Genomic DNA, 14519 nt, shown 5'->3' with positions numbered 1-14519 from the left:
CTGTGGATTGCCTGGCAGTCATTTTACTTTTCTGGAACTCAATCTCTTGCAGAAGCAGTGGGCTGGACTCATTGAGTATTGGTAGTCCAATGCCAATACCCACTCCTGTGAGATTTCCAAGGTAGATGAAGGTACCCAACAAACACTATGACATTTCCCTTTCCAGGATTCTCCACATCTAAAAATACCATGCTGGAAATTTCTAGTCCATTGCCATAATCGATTGGAACTTAGTAATCAATTTTTGGTTTCTACTTATTATGACATTAAAGCTGGGAATTCAGTATGACAAACCTGAATAAGATCCCATGGTTCACTAAAAAACAAACAAAACAAAAACAAAAACAACCTAATTCTGTTGGCCTGAGGGTCTATAAATGTGTGAAGGAAACAACCCAGACATCATCTACCAAACTTAAAGGAGGTTTGTACAAACTGATTGTGCCCAGCCCAGGGGAGAGACTCTCTCAGGACCACTGTTGATCCTCTTCCTCCTGCCATAGCCAGAGGTTCTGGCAACTTCCCTGCTTTTATCCCAAAATTCTTCCTTCGTCCCCCTCCCTCATCAATCTCATTTACCCTTGAATGAACTTGATGCTGGTTGTGCATCCTGTCCTGTGACCCATCCTCAGGATTTTCCTTTGGAAATTTATGATTTACCAAACGTGAGTTAATATAGGCTTGTGATAAAAGCCTGTGCAACCCCAATTTTTTATAATGGATAGAGACAATGAATCTATGGTCCCTTCTGGCTGATGTTCTATAAGAATTGAATATAGAACATGTGAAGAACAGCATAATTGAGGGTGGGGAGGATGGGTTTGTATTACAACTTACCTGCTTAGAAGGCAAGATTCCAAACAAGGGGAACATTAAGCCAGGCAGCAAAGCTGTTATAGACAGAGGTAAAGCTTCCGTGATCCAAAAAATGGCCACAACAAAGAGGGTATATGCACATTTTGCTTCCTAAAATGAATCAAAGTAAAAACACAAAATGAGAATGGGACTGGAAAAAAAAAATCATACAAACTACATTACTGGGTTAAGAGGCGGGTGTTTCTAAGACTTTAATGTCCATTTGATGCATGAGAAATAATCATTCATAATGTGTTTAAACAGAAATCATCAATAAACAACAACAAAAAAAATCAAAGGAGACAAAATCTCTAATGACTTTGTCATAAAAGGAAAAAAATCATGATTAATTTTCTATGACATCAATATTTATAGCATGTCTATACTCCTTTAACATATAACACTTTCCAGCTTCTTAAAATGTGGTTTGTGATCCCTTTTGGGTCTCATAATGAAAGTGGGGGTTGGGAAATTATGATTTCTTATCAGTACATGTTTGATTTGTCTAATTATTTTTTATGTCTTTCTACCCAGAGTTTTCTCAAGTGAAAAAGGGTGGTAAGTGGAAAAAATGTAAGGAGACCTTGCATAGAGTAAGCTACTGAAGCCTAGAAAATTCAGCCATGGTTTTCTAATTTATGGTCAATGCTAAAGTTAGACTTTTCACATGTGGTAGCTTACTCTCAACCCTTTAATTTAGTTCCTTTATTCATTTGGAGTGTATCTAGGTGGATTTGTCTTTTTTAAAATGTTATATTTCTATCATTACAGCTCAATTATTTGAATTCCTCTTCCCCCAGAATGAATTTTGCTTTATGACAAAATAATAAAGCACATGGACAATGCAGGTATATCTAATATATAAAATATAGTTCTTAGGGTTAAATGATAATGTAGTTCCTCTCCAGAAGAAGGGACCTATGTTTCCTTTTCTATTGTCTAAGATGTAAGTAGTTTATAATTTGCTGATCCTTTCATTTATATTTTTGTAATCATTTTATGCATCATTATGTTGGTTCTGCTTATTTTGTCTTGAATTCGTTTATATAAATCTTTTCATGTTTTCTGAATGCCTCATATTCTTCATTTCTTACTGCTTAATTTTATAGGGTAGCTTGGTGGCACATAGAATAAAATGCTGAGTTGAGTTGGGAGATGAGCTCAAATTCACCCTCAGATACTTACTAGGTAGATGACCCTGAGCAAAGCACATAATTGCTATCTGCCATAGTTTGCTCAACTACAAAAATAATGACAATAATAGTTTCCACCTGTTGTGAAGATCAAATGAGATAATATTTGTAAAGTGCTTAGCACAGTGCCTAGAACGTAGTAGGTGCTTACTAAATGTTTGTTCTTTCCCCAACCTCTACAGTTTTATACCATAGCTTCTTCATTCCTTCCCCATCAAGGGGCATTCATTTTGTACCTGGTTCTTTGCTTCCACCAAGAAGTATTTGGAATTTGTTTCTGTCTTTCATTTCCTTGATACATATGTCCAATCATGAGACTATGAAATAATTAAGTCATTTATCTACTTAAATCTGGACTTACTCAATAAACATTACAAAACCTTCAGTTTCTTTTTTTAATAGGTTCTAACACTGAAATGATGGATTGTCATATGGTTTTATCTTAAGGGATAACAGAAAGGATACAGTCTCTGATCACAAAATGACTGGGATTGAACCTGACATGTTGACTTTGGTACCAGATGCTGGCCAGAAGAGCTAGGACATCAAAAAGGAACAATAATCATTCATTCATTCAACTCCTCAAGATGCCTTATCTCAATAAGTGTATTTGGAGTGTATCTAGGTGGATTTGTCTTTTTAAAAATGTTATATTTCTATCATTACAGCTCAATTATTTGAATTCCTCTTCCCCCAGAATGAATTTTGCTTTATGACAAAATAATAAAGCACATGGACAATGCAGGTATATCTAATATATAAAATATAGGAGAATGACACATGTTCCTTGTCCTAAGAAACTTATATTCTAGTACACAAATACTCTGCTTTCAGGCAGCTATTATGACTTCTTTTCTGCCCCTAACAGTGGTCTTGATATTCATTTTAAACCTATATTTCTTTGTGTAAAAGATGTGGAGGAATTGGGAGAAAGGATGGAAGGATACATGGCATAATTTGCCAGAGGGCTTGGACTCCACTCAATTGGTCCTATTCAAATTAATTAGCTTTATTTCCTCATATACATACCCCTTCCCCAGCAATATTTAAATGAGTGTTGTTGAATCATTTCAGTCCTGTTCGATTCTTTGTATCCCCATTTGGAATTTTTTGGCAAAGACAGTGAAGTGATTTGCCATCTTTCCCCCGTTCTTTTTATAGATGAGGAACTGAGGCTAATAAGATTAGGTCACTTGTTCAGCATCACACAGCTAATGTCTGGGATTGGATTTGAGTTTAGGTCCTCTAGACTCCAGATCTGGTGCTCTATCCATTGTCCAACCACTGTTATGCCCCATTTAAATGATACTGTGAGGTTAACAAGATTATTACAACAGGCAGAGAATATTTATATTTCCCTTCTCTATCAACCACTTTTACTTTAATTGCCCAGAAATATATTTAAGTTATATCTATCCACTAATAAAAAGAAAAAAAAAAAAAGTAAGAGTTTCCTTCCTGGCTTCTGCCTCTCATAAAGAAGGTAGTTCCAGGTAGCCTGAGATAAAGTTTGGGAATCAACTCTTGCAATGACTCTGGGATATTGGAATTTCAGAATCTGAAGCAGTATAAAGACTTAAGGGGGAACCCCAATTTACCATGCCCAGAGTTTTCTGGGTATCAGAGAGGAAGAGAGTAGGTGGGCTTGCTTAAAATATCTTTTTTTCCCTACTTCTCTCTGATCTCCAAACCTTCTTTCGTTTGACCTATTGCCTTGGAAAATCAAAGTTCCCCTTAGAGTCACTGATGTTTTCTCTGCTGTCTTGTCTCTCGCAGTTAATTATGAAGTAAAGACAAGAATAAACATTAGAATGGGAATTTTGGCTATAATAATTAAAAGTCACTTCACTCTTGTGGGTTTATATTAATCCTGGCATCTGTAAGAACTTTTTTTTTTTAATAAAAGCAAGCATTGTAGTTTTTCTTTTTTTTTTTTTTTTTTTCCCTGACTAGACCTCTGATTTCACTAGTGTTTTGAACACCTAAAGAGGAAATTCTTTGGCCAATGCAGACTGGCACTTTCTACTCTTAGAAAGTTGCCTGGGGCACTGAAAGGTTAAGTCACATTGTAAGAACATACAATCAGGATGAGACAAAGACAAGACTTGAACCAAATCTTTCCCTGTTCAAGACTGTCCTTCTATCCACTATGCTTAAGCTGTTTTTACTTCAAGTAAAATTCAATATTAAATTCAACTAAAGAAGCCTGTTGAGTTGAAACCTTTCTGACGCCAAGACCACCTCTCTATCCACTGTATCACCTGCATTATTGGATTAAATAACTGAGCAACCACACTGTCCCTTCTCAGATCTAGTGAAGAAATCTGCTTCTTGTCATGCTAGGCTATCTTTTTATTCCATAGAAGTTCTTGTTTTCATTCTGAACCACTTTATTCTTAACTTATTTCTGCAATTCTTTCCCCCCCCCCAGTTTAATATCTCTTTTTTTTCTTTAATCTCAGTTTGATTCTTTCCTTCCTGTGTCTTCCAATACTTCGTTTCTCTTTCTCTTTCACTCATCTCTAAAGGTGGCTATGAGTTTGTATTAATCCCAGTAAATCTCTTCTGGTTTTCTTTTGTGCATATCCATCCCGGAATTCAAACTCCTAGCAACTCTTGGGAATGATTTTCCTAACTAGACCAACTCCCCAATCTGACCTGCCACTCCACAGCCTTCTTTCCATTCTCAGCCTAACAATAGACCAACTGAACTGGCTTACCTTTCTCAAGGAAAAAGAACCAAAAATCTGTCACAGAGGTAAGAAATGAATGCTATGACTAGGCAGATTGGAGATTAGAGGACATTTCAATAGAATTCTAACAGACTGAAATTAGCATGGGAAATGTGGCTGATTATATTTTAAAAATCCCTTTCATTCTTTTTTAAATTATAGCCCTAAATGGAAATGAAAGGTAAATTACAGTTTAAAAAAAAAAAGTTTTCTCCCTCCCCCTTCTCTTTATGACATAGTGACTGATATTAGAGAGAATAATTTGGCTGATGAATTAAGACCCAAGTGGGCTTGATCTCATCTAAGCACAGTTTGAGAAAACCTGGGCCAATCACAGGCCTCCCTCATTGCAATCATTTTCAAAAGAGAACATGAAGCAATTAAGGAAGGGGGAGAGGAAATAATGCATTCTGAATCTGTGCACTACAAGAAAAACACTATTATTATTTGACAGAGGCTATGAAGAGCCTCATGGCTCAGGATACATACGTACTCCTACTGCTGCAGTAGTTTTAAACCACTCAAATTCAAATTAATATAAAAGCTTTAAGTGTCTCAAAATGTCTCCATCCACAAAGATATGGAGAAAAATGAGCCAAACTACAGAGGAAGAGAAAAAACAGCGAGCTTTTCTTTTTTCTCCTCGCTAAAAAGGGGATAGTGAATAGTAGAAAAATTTCAGTGGTCCTGCCTTTTATCAGGCAGCTGGACTCAAAAAGCTTTGATTCATTTTTGACTTCTTCTTTTCCTCACTCTCCAGTGAATAATCAGTCACCAAATTCTTTGAACTCTTCCTTCATAATAACTTTTACAATGGAATCTTACTTTATAGCCTCATTGCCACCCCCACTCTCCAATATCCCAATTCAAGCTCTCACAACTCACCAAGTCAGTCCACAAGAATTTATTAAAGGCTTACACAGTATGCTATGTACTAGACTTTCCTCCTCCTGAGATTAATTTTCCTAAAATCCCACAATTTTTGCCATGTCACTCCTCTGCTTAGGAAGTATGACTCTTGTGAATTCCTTTGTTTTCAGAATAAAGTCTAGAGCAAATCCCTAAATTTGATACCCAAGACCCTCCAGAATCTGGATCAAACCTTTCTTTACAAATTTATAGCCCAGGGGCAGCTAGATGCAGTGGATAGAACCCCAACCCTGAAGTCAGGAAGACCTCAGTTCAAATTCAGTCTCAGATTTTTAACACACTTACTAGCTATGTGACATAGGCAAGTCACTTAACCACTTTTCCTCACACACACACAAAATTATATCCCACTATTCTGTAGTATAACTTCCATTCAGGGGTTATACTCTATATATGCTCCCTTCAGGCTGATCTGCTCACTTGTTCCAAAAGCTCATTCTTGTTTGTATGCACAGCCACTAAACCAATATTTTTAAAACAAAGGAGTACCCATATTTCTTTTTCTCAAGAAGCCTCGAGAAGAAAATATCTTGCCTTCTGACATTTAATGTATTTTATTTACATTCTAGCTCCAACCAGTCTTTCTATCTGACTTCAGATTACTATACTTCTTACATAGGTGGCCCAGTGGACAGAATACCAGACCTGCAATCAGGAAAACTTGAGTTCAAATCTAGCCTCAGACACTTACTAACTATATGGCCTTGGGCAAGTCACTTAACCCTGTTTGCCTCAGTTCCCTCATTTATAAGATGAGCTAGGGAAGGAAATGGCAAACCACTCCATTACCTTTGCCAAGAAAACACTAAATGAGATTACAAGGAATCAGAAATAACTGAATGAAAATGACTATATATTCCCTCCTACATATTCTATTTTCCAGCCAAAATAATTTATTGATACCCATCCATTAAATTCCATTTCCTTTATTATTACCTTTGAACAGGGTTCTACCATCTTATGCTGCTTCTTGGAACTCTAACCTCCTCTTCAAGACAACTCAAGTTCAACCTCCTTTAAGATGTCTTTCTGAATTCTGCCATTTAGATAGCCCATAATACAGAATTTGGAGTCAAGAGGACCTGAGTTGAAATTCTATCTCAAATCCTGAACCTCTCAGCCTTAGTTTTCTCATTTGTAAAAAAGGGATAATAATATTATCTTCTTCACAATATTATTATTTATTGACTTAATGATTCACCCTAAGAAACCCTCAGTTTTATTTTATATGTTTTATATTTCTAGATGGAAATAAAAAGAAAATTAGCCATCAAAAATTTTATATCCCTACTTCACCTTTCTAGGATGTACTAATATTAGCTCAAGAAATTTCATATTCATTTAAATACAAACCCAATCTATCCTTTAAAGTCCCATACAAGCCCTGTTTTCTTATAATATGTCAGGCCAGAAAGAACACTCTCTTTTTTGTCTATCTTTCTCTTTCTCCTCATGTAGTAGAAAAGTCCTATCCATATAGTATTTTGTCATACCTTAATTGCCATTTAAATTTCTGTGTGCACACCTTATTTCTTCATTATAGCTATAAACTCCTAGAAGAAAGAAACCATCACTTATTCTTCTCAGATTCTACAATGTCCAGCAGAGTTCTGTGCAATTGCTCGAGGAATATTTGTTTATTAAATGAACAAACATCTCTCTGCACCATATCTTTCAAATCCACAAAACAAGGGTATTAAATTAACTTCAAGGATACTGAGAACTCTAAATCCTATGACTTTAAATAAAATGTAATTAAATTTGTAAGTTCCCCAGACAAAATTCTAAAGACTTTTTTTTTTTAATGAAGAACTGTCATTAGATGAAATCAGGAAGACATGAAGTCAAATCCAGCCTGAGATACTTACTAGATTTATAATCCTGGACAAGTTATTTAACTTATGTCTATCTCAGTTTCTTCAATTGTAAAATGAGGGTCCTAATATTACTTTACCTCCTAAGGCTGTTGTGAGCATCAAAAGAGATGGTATTTGTAAAAAACTTAGCATAATGACTAGAACAAGCTAAAAGCTTAAGAAATATTTATTTCCCTCCCCACCTGGCCACCATTTTCTTTGCTTTCTCTTTTTCTTTTTCTTTTTTCCCTTGTGTCAATTTTTTTTGTTTTATTGCTACATTTGATTTATACATATTAACATTTACAAAAGACTCCCTCCATTCCTTCAGAGATCTCTTTTAACAAAGTTGGATAAGCAAAACTAACAATACCATGACATCATTTAAAAATGCACAAACATTCTTCATCTATAGCATCTTCCTTTCTTATTAACAGAAATAATTTCCTCTTTCACTCAACAAATTATTTGTAATAAATATGCATAGTCAAATAAAATAAATAACCTTATTGTCATACAAAAATATTGCATTTGCCCTAAACCTACCATCTATCAGGAAACGGATAGCATATTTCATCATTGTTCCTCTGGAATTATAAGTGGTCTTTGTATTGATCACATGCCTTATACTTGAGCTACCATATGCCCTAATGAACTCTTCAGTCTAATTTTTTTGGAGAAAGTTTCTATTTCTTATATTTTATAGTCATTTTCCTGTTTTTTTTAGTGATTGTTATAATTCTTAATAATTATATTCTTAATAATCTTCATAATTAATTCTTAACAATTATTAATTAATTTAAATAATGTTTATTGTTACAAGCTATTATAATCATTTTAATTCTTATTACACCTTTTAGTTGTTTGCTATGATTCTTTAAAATGACAATTTTTGTTAACTTTCTTTTCACTCTTTTTTATAGTTGTCTCTCCTTTATGCTTTCCTCTAAAATCCTTTTATTAAGTCTTCCTCAACCTTATTTCTTTCCCTCCTAATTAAGGCTCTTCAAACTTTGAAAAATACATCTCTGAGACTTATATCAACTGATGCTGAGTGAAATGAGCAGAACTAGGGGATCATTATACACTTCAACAATGATACTGTATTCTGATGGAAGTGGATATCTTCAACATAGAGAAGAGCTAATCCAATTGCAATTGATCAATGATGGACAGAATCAGCTACACCCAGAAAAGGAACACTGGGAAATGAGTGTAAACTGAGAGCATTGTTTTTTTGTTTGTTTGTTTGTTTGTTTTGCTTTATTTTGTTTCTCTTCCCAGATTATTTTTACCTTGTGAATACAATTCTTCCTTTGCAACAACAACAACAAAATGCGGTTCTGAACATATATATTGTACCTAGGATATATTATAAGATATTTAATATGTATGGGAATGCCTGCCATCTAGGGGAGGGGGTGGAGGAAAGGAGGGGAAAAACTCGAAACAGAAGGGATAATGTTGTAAAAAAAAAAAAAAAAATTACCTATGCATATGTACTGTCAAAGAAAATGTTATAATTATAAAAATTATTAAAAAAAAAAAAAAAAAAGAAAAATACATCTCTGAGCTTCTCCCAAAATTTACCATTTTCCTGTTTTGTCTCATTTCCCTTATCTTTCCACACCTGTTCTTGATTTTATCCTTCTCAAGCATTATTAATTCAGTGTTTCTAAATTTCCTCTTATTATGTGCCTGTGCTTCCATCTATTATGTTCTCTAGTCTTTTTAATCTCAGAAACCTAATATCAAGAGAATTAGTCGTGAAGGAAAAAATAACTAGCACAAAACAGCTTGCATGTTAACTAGAACTGGTCCATGATATTGGACTGTTTTTTCCCAGCTCAGTGATACTACTTACTCTCAATAACTTTACTTCTTGTTGCTTTTAATATGTACTCCTTTAACTTTAACATCACTATATTAATTTCTTGGTTTCAATTGTCATATTTTTAGTGGAAACCCCCAGTGTTAGTATCTGTTGTAGATTTCTCATGTTGCTTCTCAGAAGGATTCCTCAAAGTAGCTCAATCTAAGAAAATATACAGCTATAACCCTAGATCTACCACATCAATTGACTTGGAGTAAATACTTAAATTCTGAGATTTAGTTTTGTAGTCTGTAAAATAGACTCAGAATTTAGGCAACTAGCAAACTAGTCCAAATTAAGAACATACTTAGAAGAAGAAATTAAAAACAAAACAAAACAAAAAAAAAACTACGACACGAAATACTTTTCAATGTCCTTGTAGTTCCATTCTAGAAATGATTCTGGTACCCTTTTTTATTTTTCTTTCATTAGCACAAAAAATAAAAAAGCTAAGTAATAATAATACTAAAGGAAACAAAAAAAGCACAGAATAGTGAGGAAAGAAAGCAAATACTGAAAAAAGCATTTTTTTTAATGCCAAGGAGAATGATCTTTGGCCTGGAAAGGGCAGAGCATAAATGACTAACAGGAATTTGAAAAAAATTTAAATAGTGAGATAGTAAGAGTTCATCTTGATGAGTTCAGATTATCAGCCCCAGATGAACTATACCATAGAGAAGCAAAGAAATTGCACTATGAAAGATCACAGGGAACTGGAGAGAGACTACAATACTGGAGAAAGGAAAATTTTCCTTATTTTTTTTTTAAGTAGAGAGTGAAAAATATATTTTTAATAAGTCTTTCCCACTCCCCATATCTGGAATGAATAACCTCCTCTGTCCCTGATTTTCATAATCTTTATCTATCTTTAAGATAGTAACTCAAGTTTCATTTTTTTCTCTAAAGCTTTCTCTAATTTGCTGAAATTTATCACCCCCTCAAATTACCTTGAGAGCAATATCATTTTTGTCTTTGTATCCTCAACACCTAGCACAGTGCTTATCATATATTATATAGCTTAATTAGTGACTATTGACTAAATAAATGGATGCTTCTACAAGGCATCTGAAGAAAAAAAAAATTACCTCCTGAAACTGGCCTAATGGTTAGAAATTATGTCCTAACCTCAAGCCTAAGTCTATTCCTCTAAAATTATGTTTTTAAGTTTATTGACTTATTCGATCTTTGCCAACATTTACAAAATATCCCCTGCTCAATGAGAAGTCTTATAGCAAAATAGGAGAATTAAGTAAAATTAACTTACCCACCACTCTTCATTATGCCAAAGTTTGACTAAGACAAATATATCTCATCCTTCTTTTACATGAAAGTTTTTGACTGTTCAAAGATAGGTAGCATGGCCTGTAACTAAATCTACTTCTTAATAAACCTTTCTGTATCCTCCAAATGAGCCTCATAAAACATCAACTAGCAGTCCTTCATGCTTGTACTCTTCTGTGTGATATATTCAGATTATTTTCTATTCAATACATATTTCATCAATGATCTTCCTAAAAATACTTCAGATTATTAAAAATAATACTTCAGATTCTATTTGAGCTGAATAGAGGGCACAGAGACTATCACATCCCTAGTCCTGGACATTATTTCTCAGTGCAGTCTAAGGAAACATTAGTATCTTGGCTGCGCTATATCACACTATTGACTTGCAAATCACTGAAATCTCTAGATGTTCTGTAAATAGCTACTGAGCTGTATCTCTCCCATATCATATTTCTAAAGTGAAGTTATTTTTTGATGCAAATGAAAAGCATTTTTCCATGTTCAGCATCACGTTATTAGATTTGATCCAATGTTCCATCAATAATGAATAACTATTAAGCATCTACAATCAATATCTTTCTAGGGATCATGACTGGAACTTCAAATGTTGGCTCTCTCACCTAGTTCTGTGGCATCTTCATATTTGATTATAATGTTATGTATATCTTCATCAAAAATACTAATAAAACCAATGAGTAACAAAATCTAGAGACCTCATCTCAAGTGGACATTAAGTCAAGACTGACTAATTGTGTCTCTGGTAATTTGCCCAATACTTCTACTAGCTGTTCATAATCTTGAAATATAAATTTTTTATTGTAGTAAGTTTATTTATTTTTAATGCACATTGATTTATAAATCATGTTGGGAGAGAAAAATCAGAGCAAAAGGCAAAATCCATGAAACAGATTAAAAAAAGAAAGAAAGAAAGAAAAAAGAAGTGAACATAGCATGTATTGATTTACATTCATTATCCTTAGTTCTTTTTCTGGATGCAGATGTCATTTTCTGTCCAAAGTCTATTGGGATTTCTTTGGATCACTGAACTGCTGAGAAGAACCAAGCTTTTCTGTTATTGTGTACAATGTATTCCTAGTTCTGCTTGTTTCGCTCAGCATCAGTTCACGTAAATCTTTCCAGGACTTTCTATAATCAATTTGTTCGTCATTTTTTATAGAATAATATTCCATTACCTTCACATACCACAATTTGTTCAGCCATTCTCCAACTGATTTAATTTTATCATCTGAAAATTGTCTATTTATATCCATTGACCATTTATCAATTGGGAATGATTTGTATTGTATTGTTATAAAATTGACACAATTCTTTATATATTTTAGAAATGAGACCTTTATCAGAAATACTGACTACAAAGATTCTTTTCTCAGCTTTGTTCTTCCCTTTTAATCTTGTTTCTGTTGGTTTTGTGTAAAACTTTTTATTTTAATGTAATTAAAGTTGTCCATTGTGCCTTTCATAAATGTTCTCTAGTTCTTTTTTGATCATTCCATTACATGATAAGTAAATTATCCCTTTCAGTTTATAGTATCATCCTTTACATCCAAATCATGTATTCATTCATTTTGACCTTATTTTGGTATGGGGTGTGAGATATAAGTTTATGCTGAATTTCTGACATATTTTCCAGTTTTCCCACCAATGTTTGTCATATAGTGAGCTCTTATTCCAGAAGCTGGAGTTTACGGGATTTATCAAATACAAGATTGACATGGGCCTTGACTATTGTGTTGTGTGTATCTAATCTATTCTACTGATCCACCACTCTATTTCTTAACCAGTACCAAATGGTTTTTTATTATTGCTATTTATAATATAGTTTTAGGTTTGGTACTACTAAGTCACCATCCTTTGTATTTTTTTTTTCACCAATTTCCTTGATATTCTTGACCTTTTGTTCTTCCAGATGAATTTTGTTTTTATTTTTTTTTAAATAATGTTTTGACAGTTTAATTGGTATAGCACTGAACAAGTAAATAAATTTAGGCAGAATTGTCATTTTTATTATATTAGCTCAACCTAGTCATGAGCAATTGATATTTTTCCATTTGTTTAAATCTGATTTTATTTGTGTGAGAAGTGTTTTGTAATTGTGTTCTGTAGCTCTTGGATTTGTCTTGACAGGTAGACCCTCAAGTATTTTATTTTATCTACAGTAATTGTAAATTCTTTCTATCTCACTGATAGAGTGAGATGGGCTTTGTCAGTAATATATAAAAATGCTGATGATTTCTGTGGGCTTATTTTATATCCTGCAACTTTGCTAAAGCTGTGAATTGTTTCCAGTAGATTTTTAGATGATTTTCTAGGATTCTCTAAGTATATCAACACATTATATGCAAAGAATGATAGTTTTATTGCCTATTCTAATTCCTTTAATTTTCTTTTCTTATTGCTAAAGTAAAAATGTCTAGAACAATGTTGAATAATAATAGTGGTGATAATGTGCATCCTTGTTTCACTCCTGATCTTATTGGGGATGTGTCCAGCATCTCTTCATTACAAATAATGCTTGCTGTAAGTTTTAGATACTGATTATTATTTTAAGGAAAGCTCCCTTTATTCTTATGCTGTTTAGTTTTTTTTAATAGAAATGGATGCTGTATTTTGTCGAAAGTTTTTTTTGCATCCATTGAGATTATATGATTTCTGTTGGTTTTGTTATTGATATAGTCAATTATAGTAATAGTTTTCCTGATGTTGAATCAGCCCTGCATTCCTGGTATAAATCCCACTTGGTCATAGTGTATTATCCTACTGATGTGTTACTGTAATTTCTTTATTAATATTTTATTTAAATTTTTTTCATCAATATTCATTAGGGAGATTGGTCTGTAATTTTCTTTCTCTGTTTTGGTCCTTCCGGGTTCAGGTATCAGTGCCATATTTGTGTCATAGAAAGAATTTGATAGTACTTCTTTACCAGTTTTTCCAAATAGTTTACATAGTATTGGAATTAATTGTTTTTTAAATGTTTGGTAGAATTCACTTCTAAATCCCTCTGACCCTTTTTCATAGGGAGTTTATTAATGATTTGTTCAATTTGTTTTCCTAAAATGGGGCCATTTAAATATTTTATTTCTTCTTCTGTTAACCTGGGCAATTAATATTTTTGTAAATATTCATTCATTTCAATTAGATTGTCAGACTTGCTGCCATAGAGTTGGGCAAATAACTCCTAATTATTACTTTAATTTCTTTTTTCATTGGTAGTAAATTCACCTCTTTCATTTTTGATGCTGACGATTTGAATTTTTCTTTGCTTTTTCTGATTATATTAAGCAAAGATTTATCTATTTTGTCAGTTTTTTTTTTCATAAAAATAGTTTTCTTAGTTTCTATTTTATTCATCTCTCCTTTAAGTTTCAAATTTTCAAATTTGGTATTTAATTGGGGGTTTTAATTTGTTCTTTTTCTAGCTTTTTTAGTTGCATGCCTACTTCATTGGTCTTCTTTTTTTCTATTTTTTAATGTAGCTATGCATCCCATAGGTTTTTGTATGTTGTCTCATTATTGTCATTTCCTTGGATGAAACTGTGGATTGTTTCTGTGATTTGTTGTTTGATCCATTCATTCTTTAGAATTAGATTATTTTATTTCCATTTGGTTTTTAGTCTACCTTTTGCTGGCCCTTTATAGATTATAATTTTTATTTCATTGTGGTATGAAAAGGGAGAATTTACTATTTCTTCCTTTTTTGCATTAGATTGTGAAGTTTTTTTACTCTAATACATGGTGAATTTTTGAGTAGGTGTCATGTACTGCCAAGAAAAAA

At 33.1% G+C, this 14519-nt stretch overlaps 1 protein-coding gene across 1 annotated transcript in view; it reads right to left on the bottom strand.

Annotated features, from left to right (window-relative positions):
* The window catches only part of SLC13A1 (solute carrier family 13 member 1), an 81362-nt gene that overhangs the window by 52822 nt on the left and 14021 nt on the right, over positions 1-14519 (bottom strand). The window contains exon 2 of the mRNA XM_074268114.1: positions 838-966. Within this exon, the coding sequence (XP_074124215.1) occupies positions 838-966 (129 nt within the window). The remainder of the gene's footprint in view (positions 1-837; positions 967-14519) is intronic.

This window comes from Sminthopsis crassicaudata, chromosome 5 (assembly GCF_048593235.1).
Source record: "Sminthopsis crassicaudata isolate SCR6 chromosome 5, ASM4859323v1, whole genome shotgun sequence".
NCBI lineage: Eukaryota > Metazoa > Chordata > Mammalia > Dasyuromorphia > Dasyuridae > Sminthopsis > Sminthopsis crassicaudata.
This window is presented reverse-complemented; position numbering and strand designations above follow the sequence as displayed.